The sequence below is a fragment of the Bombina bombina genome, chromosome 3, assembly GCF_027579735.1.
Source record: "Bombina bombina isolate aBomBom1 chromosome 3, aBomBom1.pri, whole genome shotgun sequence".
Taxonomy (NCBI): domain Eukaryota; kingdom Metazoa; phylum Chordata; class Amphibia; order Anura; family Bombinatoridae; genus Bombina; species Bombina bombina.
In genome coordinates, this window is record NC_069501.1 from 217,849,770 (window position 1) to 217,862,262 (window position 12,493).

Genomic DNA, 12,493 nt, shown 5'->3' on the forward strand with positions numbered 1-12,493 from the left:
GTAACAATGTTTGCAGCAGTTTTCAGAATGCAGCAGTGTCTTTTTACATTCATTTCTATGTGGTGGATTTGTGTCTCTGTATATGCAATCATTCAACAGCTGCCATAAACAAAGGATATTTCCTGAAGAGATTCTTGTTTAAATATTCTGGAGCTACAGATTATTTCTTGCAAGTCACATTGGTATATCACAGTCCAAGATGCTTAGCTGTGGTTCTATGAAACGGGGGGCGCAAGTCACACCATGCCTGGGCATTGTTTATATAAAAAAAAGACACACTGAGTATTTAAAAATCATGTTAATAATTGATTGTATTTGTATGCACTCTGTCACCAGTTACTATATCATTCCGTTTGCAGTGTAGTGGTGTAAAACTAATAATAATGGCTCATGCAGATACAGTTTTCTGCTCTTTAGGTCACATTGTGCTGCTGGGACTTGTAGTTTCCCAGACACAGCTAAAAAGATGCTGTACTCTCGCAGTAAAAGCTGTGCTGCAGACAGTTTGCCAGTACAGAGGAAGCATGCCAGCAAAATTCTTTTGAGTGCCAAATTCTTTAACAACTATCTTGAGATGGTTTTACAATTTACAATGTGATATTAATATAGTGACATTGCATTAAATTACTCTGGAAAAAAAGGATTTAACAAATATACATTTCTGTAAAAAGAAGATAAAAATAATTATAAAAACACTTGAAATCAATCAACATTTTAATTCTCTGATCATATTTTTTCAATCAGTCATAAAATAACCTAACAGGAACCAAGAGATGATATTAATCGGCTATGCCTTCATGCCTTCAAGTTGAAATCTTGGCCTCCATTCTGATTATATAAGGAAGGTTTTGTCAAGAATGCAATCAAATCAGAATTAAATCAATTGACTTTGTACTCTTGCTATCCTTGGTTGAAGAGCATACTTAGGTAGACTCTGAAGTGTGCACAATATGTTAGCATTTTACCATTAACGTTTTAAACAATGTTATATATTGGGCAAACATTATTCCTAGCTATTGCTCAAAAATGTATAACATTGTTAGAAGCATTTTTGCACAGCTGTTTTCTATATAGTGCTCCAAACACGTGCACAAGCATGATCCTACCTAGATATGCTCTTTAACAAAGGATAACAAGAGAATGAAGTACATGTGATAACAGAAATAAATTGGAAACATTTTTAAATGGTATGCTATATCTGAATTACCAAAGAAAACCTTTGAGATTCAAGTCAATTTAATAATCCAGTGTGTGATAGGAATGATATGGCTCTATGTAGCTGCCCTTTTTGTTTCTCTGATTTATTTATTTGGACAGATTGCTAATGCTTTAATGGTTTCTATATCACAGGCTTGGGCAGCTTAAAGAAGAAATTAAAATAATCCAAGAACAAAGAGAACAGGTGGAGAATATCCAGGTTCAGGTGAAGCAAAAGAGGAAAGAAGCCCTGGCCATACAGTTTCAGGAATGGACCTTGGATACAAGTGGAAGAATCCCTCTGACACTGGTGAGTGCTAGTAACTGAGTAGAATAAAGACACAGAAATAGAATTAAATCATTTTACAATTAGCAATACGTATTTATTTAATATTATTTAACAAATTGGGTGTTTTTTGGTTTCATTTTAATAGTATCCCAAGTAAAATATATGTATCAAAAGTAGTAAAACACGGGTGGTTGGTTAATTAATTAATTAAATAAATATATATATATATATGAGTCAAATGCAACTAACTCTTCCCTTTTTATTTTAAATATTGCTGTGTGCTTGCTAGAGAGCTTCAGCCTTTCTGGCTGTGTTGATAATTTTGTTTTGTAATTTTCTCTATGGGCTTGTCACCCAGGCTGGTCGGGGGTTTACTGTCTGAGTTGTTGGAAACTGTACAGCTGTCTGTCAGTATTCAGGGCCGTGGGTTTTACAGTGACTTGTGATGTGTTTCCAGTCCAGTCTGATAGTGCGGCCCATTTATGTGTTTAGTTGTATATATGTATATAAATATATTTATTTATTAACACACACAGACCTGGGCACTCACCAGCACTCACAGACAGCTGCATATACCATAGAGAAAATTACATAAAAATAAAACAAACTCAGATACAATCAAGGGTGACACAGGAAACTCTTCCGTCTTGTTTTTAATCTAGCTGTATGCTTGCATGTGAGTGCCAGACTTGTGTTAATATTTTTGTTTTGTATTTTTCCATTTGGGCTTTGTATTCAGGCTTGTATGGGGTTAACTGCCTGAAAGCTGTACAGGTGTTTATGAGTGTTGGTGAGCATCCAGGGCTGTGAGTTTTGCAGTGACATGGGATGTGTACCTGGTCCAGTTTGTGAGTACAGTTAATTTCTGTGTTTTGTATGTGTCTAGTTAAAGTACAAAAGGCTTTTGTCACCCTTGTTTCAGTGTCTTTAGTTAAAGGCATGCCTTGTGTGGCTGTAGGTTAGGGACTCAGGGCTAAAGAGAACTTGACATTGTCCTGGGTCTATCACCATTTGGACTGTTGGAGTATATTACATTGTTATCATTTGAAATAGCAGATCTTGCCTGTTTAAACAGCCATGTATAGTGAAAATTTCAATATTACAGTATTGGCTATAAAAATAGCCATGACTTTTCTAACTGGAGGTGGAAGAGAGAGAAACCAGTTTACTTTAAATGGTGTTCCTAAATCAACTATCTCCCATAAGGTTTAAAGTCCCTTAAACACTGCTATATTAAACACAGTGATTGTTTGGACACTTTAGAGATTATTTTATATCTGTTCCTGATTTTCCTCAGCAGAAGAAATTAGATAGGGAAAACAATTAAGTGGAAATGCAAGAACCAATGGCACCACCTCAATTATTATAGACTTGTCCTAAAGCCTGTGTACACGAGTCAAAATCCCCATCCCCTTCCCTGCAACTCTCAACATTTTTTTTTCTGCAGTGCAGCGGTCCCACCTGCTCCTGTACCCCCCCGCCCGCTATCGCCCCTGCTAACACCCCACGCCGGCTCCCGCTCCCACCCACCCCCCTCTCTGCTGTCTGATCCTCACAGCCTTTTGAAGTCTCACGCAGTCTCGTGCCCAGTCACTGACTAATCCTTCCTTACGGCCAGGTATGTTTGCCTCGCACTGCAGTCTCTACTGCGCATGACTGCATCGGACAAACATACCTGGCCTTTTATAATATAGGGTAGGAACCACCCTTCTATTGCATCATGACTTAAAGGTATAGAAAGGTCAAAATTAAAATATGCATGAATGCATTTTAAGTTTGAATAGAAGCATTTTTACAATATAATTACATTCAATTATTACTGTTCCAGAGGCATATGCACATATGCTGTGTGTGACTAGAGGATCAGGATTAAAACATCATGCCTGTTTAAAGAGCTGGCAGTGGTGTGTATTGTGTCAGTAAAGGCTTAAATTGTGTCATAGAAGCCTCTGCTGATTTACTCAGAAGGTTTGGTGTTTGAAATGCACATTTTGATATTTCTATCCCTTTAAACGAATAGGAGAGGCAAAACTAAATTTGCTAGAATTAGGTAGAGCATGTCATTTTAATAAGCTTTAAAAATTACTTCTATTTTCAAATGTGCTATGTTCTCTTGGTATCCATTTGTGTTCAGATAGCTGCCAGTAGTGTAATGCTGTTCCTTCAGCAAATGATAACACGAGAATTAAGCATATTTGATAGTAAAAGTAAGTTTGAAAATTGTTTAAAATTGTATGTTCTCTCTGAATCATGAATTAAATTTTTGGAGTTTTCTGTCCCTTTAATGTTAGAAAACTGTTAAGTATAGAAACTTTCAGTATATGTAGGGATTCTGTAGCAAAATCTGGTATTTCAAATGCTGAAATAAAGGTAAAGGAACTATTTGTAAACAATTTAATACACTCTAGCTGGTAAAATGTATCATTGCAAACAATTCAGAAGGGATGAATAAATTAGGGTATACTGTCCCTTTAAGGGTGTTGAAGGTGTTGTTCAACATTACTATGTGGTCCAAGTAATATGAGAGCAAAGAAGTGTATCCTTTATTAATCAGCGTGTCTATACTGAATATACCACATGAGAAACAATGATTCTTTAATCTGTGTACCAATAATAGTTAACTAATAGCGTGTATAATTTTTTTTATAAACAGATAGTTACATTAAATGTCTTGAGACTTTATCAGTTTGAAATTATATATTTGAATACAGTCTCATCCATTTGATGTCTCCACTGCCTTTAATAACAGATATGGCCTTTGATTTAACAAATTAAATTCTAATCATCGTCTAACTGTTCAATTCAAATTACTTTAAAAGAAGAACATTAGTATATTTTAGCTATCCTCAGCTACTTAGCTAAGTGTTTGTTCTATTGCAAGCATCTGTAATTACTCTTATTGGAGCTTTAAATCAATCTTATTAATTGAATAAGCATTTAAGTACAAGGAGCTGTGCAAACAATTAGTGCAGACTGGGATATACAGAGCTTTCTGCCAACAAGAAAAAGCTATATAAAAATGGCATAGGGAGCTATTCAGTTACTTCCGTTTGTTTTTTGATCAACAGTCTTGTTTTGTAATTGTGCCCCAGTAGGGTTGCCACCTGTCCCTTAAAATACAGAACACTTACAAGTTACACATACTGCAGGGTGTGCAGGGAGGAATATGAATAGTGCTGTCCAGAAACACAATACATGTTCTTCCCTGCACACCCTGCAGCATGAGTAACTCATAAGTGTCCAGGGAAACATAGCTGAGGTGGCAATAGGGTTGCCACCTCAGCCATGTTTTCCTGGACACTTATAAGTTACACATGCTGCAGGGTGTGCATGGATGAGTATGAATAGTGCATATAAAAAGTGCTATCCATAAACACAATACATGTTCCTCCTTGTACACCATGCAGCATGTATAACTCATAAGTGTCCAGGAAAACATGGCTGAGGTGGCAACCCTAGAAGTTACTGCATTTCTTCATTGCAGGGGTGGAACTACTATTGGTGCAGCAGGTGCAGTCAGGACCAGGGCGGGGCCCATGTGCTGGGGGGGAGGGGCATAGCAGCCAGTCTATACATAGGTGTGTGCAGAATGTGTACAAGACTAATGCAGGGAGCCTTTAATCTATCTATATCTATCTATCTATCTATCTATCTATCTATCTAGCCTCAAAATCATTATACAGAGCAACATGTATATTATTACTATTGCTTACTACTTAGTTACCTTTAGGGGGCCCAAACATGTTTGCACTAGGGCCCTCTGTTGGGTATGTCTGTTACTGCTTCATTGAATGTATAAGTGTTTCTTATATTCATCTATTCTATTGAACATTATTGAACATTAATGAAAATGTATACAGTTACCGTAAATGTCATTGACGTTTGTTACATGCACCTTATTCTACACCTGTGAAGAGTTTCTTGACCATTTCCCCCCGAATTTCAAGTATTTCTTTGTTTCTAGGTACAAAGTGCCTTAAAGTCATTTGTAGATGATGCAAAAGAATATGCAATGGACAATAAATCAGGTAGGAATAAACAAAGTCGCTAAATATTATTATTCTTTATTTGTAGAGGTTGTAAATACATAAAACAGTAACACAATACATGAATATACACTTTCAGGGGTAAAACTAGACCTCACTGGGCTGTGGACACTGCCCTTTCTTGCCTTTTGCAATAAGCAGAAGCTGAGCCAGCCTTCACATAGGATAAAGAGCATCTGCAATAGCTTCTCTGGTACTGAGACATCCTCCTTCTTTGGACAGTCTGCACCAGAGGATATGCACTTGCACATCTTTCCTGTACAAATATGATGTCAGGTTTTTCTGTACAACAACACTTTGCCAGCCATCTTGGTATCCATGCCATCATACTGTTAAAGGAAAACCATTACACTTTCCTTAAACCGTGAGCCCAGCTGGGCCCCCTAGAGATGTGGATCCAAAGGAAGGAAGAAGAAGAACTTCCACAAAGTGACTCACCTATAGCACTCTAAATCAAAATACTGAAGGGCGTAGTCCAAAATACTGTTACAGCTTTTAATACCACTAAGAATACTCAAAATGGGGGTTAAAAACCCGAGATGTCAGTGAAGCTGAAATATAAAAAGCCTGATATATCAGCTAGGAGATAATCTCTCAATATAGTAATGTGTAATATTATGTGTACAATTCAAATTACCAATGTAGAACCATATATTAACCCCCATCCTTGTATTCTGGAACATACTTCACTATATCAGTTGTTTCATACACAGGAGGTTAACAAAACCCTCCTATTTATACAAGTAGTTTCAAATTCTTTATCTACAACATCAGTAAATGTATCAAAACATTACTCTTATATTGCGATTACACACCATCTCCTTGTTATCGTCCTATTGTTGTACTGGCATGTTAGACTGCCTCCAAAAAGACTAATAATACTGTGATTTGCGCAATAGAGCGTTACACTATCACATTAAAAATGACAGAAATCCTCCCCTACCATGCCCTTACACCTTTTGCCTGACTGGGCTTTATCAAAGGTTTCATGCTGCCTAGAGGTGTAGGCCCAGACTCAATTGACACTTTTGAGACCCCTGTACTTACACCCCTGTGCGTGCCAATTCTAAAAACATAATTTATGTAGGAACTTACCTGATAAATTCATTTCTTTCATATTGGCAAGAGTCCATGAGCTAGTGACATATGGGATATATAATCCTACCAGGAGGGGCAAAGTTTCCCAAATTTCAAAATGCCTATAAATACACCCCTCACCACACCTACAATTCAGTTTAACGAATAGCCAAGTAGTGGGGTGATAAAGAAAGGAGTAAAAAGCATCAACAAAGGAATTTGGAAATAATTGTGCTTTATACAAAAAAATCATAACCACCATAAAAAAGGGTGGTCCTCATGGACTCTTGCCAATATGAAAGAAATGAATTTATCAGGTAAGTTCTTACATAAATTATGTTTTCTTTCATGTAATTGGCAAGAGTCCATGAGCTAGTGACGTATGGGATAGCAATACCCAAGATGTGGAACTTCCACGCAAGAGTCACTAGAGAGGGAGGGACAAAATAAAAACAGCCATTTCGCTGAAAAAAATAAATCCACAACCAAAATATAAGTTTATTCTCAAAAAGAAAAAGAAAAACTTAAATCATAAGCAGAAGAATCAAACTGAAACAGCTGCCTGAAGAACTTTTCTACCAAAAACTGCTACTGAAGAAGCAAATACATCAAAATGGTAGAATTTAGTAAATGTATGCAAAGAAGACCAAGTTGCTGCTTTGCAAATCTGATCAACTGAAGCTTCATTCTTAAAAGCAAAAGAAGTGGAAACTGATCTAGTAGAATGAGCTGTAATTCTCTGAGGTGGGGTTTTACCCGACTCCAAATAAGCTTAATGAATCAAAAGCTTTAACCACGATGCCAAAGAAACGGCAGAAGCTTTCTGACCTTTCCTGGAACCAGAAAAGATAACAAATAGACTAGAAGTCTTCCTGAAATCTTTTGTGGCTTCAACATAATATTTCAGAGCTCTCACCACATCCAAAGAATGTAAAGATCTCTTCAAAGAATTCTTAGAATTAGGACACAAAGAAGGGACAACAATTTCTCTATTAATGTTGTTAGAATTCACAACCTTAGGTGAGAATTTAAATGAAGTCTGCAAAACTGCTTTATCCTGATGAAAAATCAGAAAAGGAGATTCACAAGAAAGAGCAGATAATTCAGAAGCTCTTCTAGCAGAAGAGATGGCCAAAAGGAACAACACTTTCCAAGAAAGTAGTTTAATGTCAAAAGAATGCATAGGCTCAAATGGAGGAGCCTGTAAAGCCTTCAAAACCAAATTAAGACTCCAAGGAGGAGAGATTGATTTAATGACAGGCTTGATACAAACCAAAGCCTGTACAAAACAATGAATATCAGGAAGTTTAGCAATTTTCCTATGGAATAAAACAGAAAGAGCAGAGATTTGTCCTTTCAAGGAACTTGCAGACAAACCTTTATCCAAACCACTGTAAAATTCTAGGAATTCTAAAAGAATGCCAAGAGAATTTATGAGAAGAACACCATGAAATGTAAGTCTTCCAAACTCAATATTAAATCTTTCTAGAGACAGATTTACGAGCCTGCAACATAGTATTAATCACTGAGTCAGAGAAACCTCTATGACTAAGCACTAAGCGTTCAATTTCCATACCTTCAAATTTAATGATTTGAGATCCTGATGGAAAAACGGACCTTGAGAAAAAAGGTCTGGCCTTAATGGAAGTGGCCAAGGTTGGCAACTGGACATACAAACAAGATCCGCATACCAAAACCTGTGAGGCCATGCTGGAGCCACCAGCAGCACACAAACGATTGCTCCATGATGATTTTGGAGATCACTCTTGGAAGAAGAACTAGAGGTGGGAAAATATAAGCCAGTTGATAATACCAAGGAAGTGTCAACGCATCCACTGCTTCCGCCTGAGGATCCCTGGACCTGGACAGGTACCTGGGAAGTTTTTTGTTTAGATGAGAAGCCATCAGATCTATTTCTGGAAGCCCCCATATCTGAACAATTTGAGAAAACACATCTGGGTGGAGAGACCATTCTCCCGGATGTAAAGTCTGACGACTGAGATAATCCGCTTCCCAATTGTCTATACCTGGGAAATTAGACAGGAGCTGTATTCCGCTCAAACAAGTATCCGAGATACTTCTTTCATAGCTTGAGGACTGTGAGTCCCACCCTGATGATTGACATATGCCACAGTTGTGATATTGTCTGTCTGAAAACAAATGAACGGTTCTCTCTTCAACAGAGGCCAAAACTGAAGAGCCCTGAGAATTGCACGCAGTTCCAAAATATTGATTGGTAATCTCGCCTCTTGAGATTTCCAAACCCCTTGTGCTGTCAGAGATCCCCAAACAGCTCCCCAACCTGAAAGATTAGCATCTGTTGTAATCACAGTCCAGGTTGGACGAACAAAAGAGGCCCCTAGAATTATACGATGGTGATCTAACCACCAAGTCAGAGAAAGTCGAACATTGGGATTTAAGGATATTAATTGTGATATCCTTGTATAATCCCTACACCATTGATTTAGCATACAAAGCTGGAGAGGTCTCATATGAAAACAAGCAAAGGGGATCGCGTCCGATGCTGCAGTCATGAGACCTAAAACTTCCATGCACATCAGGGGTGTATTAAGGCATAGGCCAACAAGGCCGGTGCCTAGGGCAGCAGATTTTTAAGGGGCAGCAGAATTTTGAGTCCCTAGGGCCACTCTACTGAACTCAGGGCTGGGTGGCTAAATCAACCAATTACTAATGACTTAAATGTCTGGCCCGGCTATTGCTATACTATGGGATTGTATGTGGGTGAGCATGACGTGGTGACAGTGGAGGCGGAGCTCACTTGTGCAGCCTGGCCTGGAATGAGAGGGAATGCAATATTCTTCCTGGCTCCACCGCGTGATTGAGACTCACACAGACTACACAGTTCAGTGTGCACTATAACGTGACCACTGTGAAACAGCATATGCCTTTCTCCCTTCAATACATCTTCATTAGGCATTAAAATACTTAAACGGATTAGTCACTAGATACTTGTACATTTACTGTTTGTCTATCTGTCATACATGCAAAGAATAAGTATTTATTAATGCTCAATCTATACAACTATGTGACTTAAAAAAACACAACTGAAAATTAGTTGTATGCATTTAATACATTCAGAAACAATACAAGTATATACTTTATTATGATTGTATCATGTTACTTTATCCCCTAGGATACAATTCCTAAACCTATCATAACTACTGTTGTATTTTTTAAGTACTTTTAAAGGCCAGTTTGTAAATTCATTACATATTTATCCAAGCAGATATTTTGCTTAAATAACTGTCAATCACCAAAGAAGATGTTTAAGGTTAAACAACTACCTACTGACAATGACAAACTGTCATACAGTGAAGGATATTTTTTTCTGATATAAACACTTTAATCATCTGACTTGCAAAATAATGTTTTAAAAAAAAATAATATATATATATATATATATATATGTATATATATATATATATATATATATATATATATATATATATATATATATGTATATATATATATATTCTGTATATATATATTCTGTATATATATATATATATATATATATATATATATATATATATATATATATATATATGTATATGTGTGTGTGACCAGAGTGAATGCAAGCCCTGCTGAACATCTACTCAAAAAGACATTATTTTTTTTATTTTTTTACACTCTGCCCCAAAAATATTATGTCTAAAAATAGGCCTTAAACCTGGGGTGGGGTGGGGGTGGGAGGGCAGCAGAATTTTGAGTGCCTAGGGCAGCACAAAACCTAAATAGTTTAGTACTGTTTGTACTAAACTCCACTGCTGTAAGAACTGTATGTTAATCTGCTTGCTGAGTCTCAACAACTATCCTGTGACATTTGTTTATCCTGAAGCCAAGTACCTCTGCTGTGAGACTAAACACCTCTTCTGTGAGTACCTGTATACTTCCTTGGCTGTTGGTACTAAACTCCACTGCTGTAAGAATTGTATGTTTATCTGCTTGCTGAGTCTAAGCAACTCTACTGTGACATTTGTCTTCCTGAACCCAAGTTGCCTTACCGAGATACTGGCGTATGCTCGGCCCGTTCCTGAAACCAAGTTGCCTTACCGAGGTACTGGCGTATGCTCGGTCCATTCCTGAACCCAAGTTGCCTTACCGAGATACTGGCGTATGCTTGGCCCCTTCCTGAACCCAAGTTGCCTTACCAAGATACTGGCGTATGCTCGGCCCCTTCCTGAACCCTAGTTGCCTTACCGAGATACTGGCATATGCTCGGCCCCTTCCTGAACCCTAGTTGCCTTACCGAGATACTGGCGTATGCTCGGCCCCTTCCTGAACCCTAGTTGCCTTACCGAGATACTGGCATATGCTCGGCCCATTCCTGAACCCAAGTTGCCTTACCGAGATACTGGCGTATGCTCGGTCCCTTCCTGAAACCAAGTTGCCTTACCGAGATACTGGCGTATGCTTGACCCGTTCCTGAAACCAGGTTGCCTTACTGAGATACTGGCGTTTGCTCGGCCCGTTCCTGAAACCAAGTTGCCTTACCGAGATACTGGCATATGATACCAAGTACCCTGGCTCTAATACCCGTGTATGCCCACTTTGATCCTAATATCAAGTACTCGTAAGGGTCGTCTGTGTCTGTTGAAGGACTTCTGCTTGAACTGTTCTTTAACAAAGACTTTCGTTTGTTTATTATCAGTTTGGAATATAACCTCAATGTGCTTTACCTCTTGTTTTCCTTGCATTACCTTAGTAAAGTTTCTTTAAGAAAAGACCTTCTTTGTTCCGTGTTTCCATTCTGGTATACTGAGTCCTACTTACCTTTTCACATCCTCTCAGCTTAATTCAGCCATCACCTTGCACATGCTCCATACCCCTGAACCTATTTAGCCGAGCATGACACAGAATTTAAATGTTTACTAGTTTTAATATCAAGAGGACTGGTTTCCTCCATATCTAATGTAATCAACACTTCTTTTAATAAAGAACGAATATACTCAATTTTAAATAAATATGAGGATTTGTCAGCGTCAATATCTTCTGAATCAGATAGATCCTCATCAGAGAAGGATAAATCAGTATGTTGCCGGTCATTTGAAATTTCATCAACTCTATGAGAAGTTTTAAAAGACCTTTTACGTTTATTAGAAGGTGGAATGGCAGACAAAGCCTTCTGAATAGAATCAGAAATAAATTCTTTTAAATTAACAGGTATATCTTGTGTATTAGCTGTTGAGGGAACAGCAACAGGTAATGAACTACTACTGATGGATACATTTTCTGCATGTAAAAGTTTATCATAACAACTATTACAAACCACAGCTGGAGGTATAATCTCCACAAGTTTACAACAAATGCACTTAGCTTTGGTAGAACTGTTATCAGGCAGCTGGGATCCAACAGTGAATTCTGAGACAGGATCAGATTGAGACATCTTGCAAATGTAAGAGAAAAAAACAACATATAAAGCAAAATTATCAATTTCCTTATATGGCAGTTTCAGGAATGGGAAAAAATACAAATAGCATAGCCCTCTGACATATAAAAAGGCAAGAGGCAAAAAGGAATGGGGTCTTAAATAATGAAAATATTTGGCGCCAAGTATGACGCACAACAAACAGAAAATGACACACTCACGTCACAGATGACGCAACCTTGTGAAGGACACGGCGTAAACTAAGACGCCGGAAATTACGAATTTGCGTCAATGAACGTAACTTCGCGCCAAAAAAATCTCACGCCAAGAATGACGCAATAAACTTTGGCATTTTGCGCCCTTGCGAGCCTAATTCTGCCCGCGAATTTAAAAGACAGTCAATTTGAAAAAGAAACTATACCCCAGGTAAGAAATACATTTTCATAAAAAAGCATTTCCCAGATATGAAACTGACAGTCTGCAAAAAGGAAATAT

At 37.7% G+C, this 12,493-nt stretch overlaps 1 protein-coding gene across 1 annotated transcript in view; it reads left to right on the forward strand.

Moving 5' to 3' along the window:
- Positions 1–12,493, forward strand: part of EFCAB5 (EF-hand calcium binding domain 5) — a 208,160-nt gene that overhangs the window by 36,024 nt on the left and 159,643 nt on the right. The window contains exons 3-4 of the mRNA XM_053705221.1: positions 1,351–1,507; positions 5,451–5,514. Of these exons, the coding sequence (XP_053561196.1) occupies positions 1,351–1,507; positions 5,451–5,514 (221 nt within the window). The remainder of the gene's footprint in view (positions 1–1,350; positions 1,508–5,450; positions 5,515–12,493) is intronic.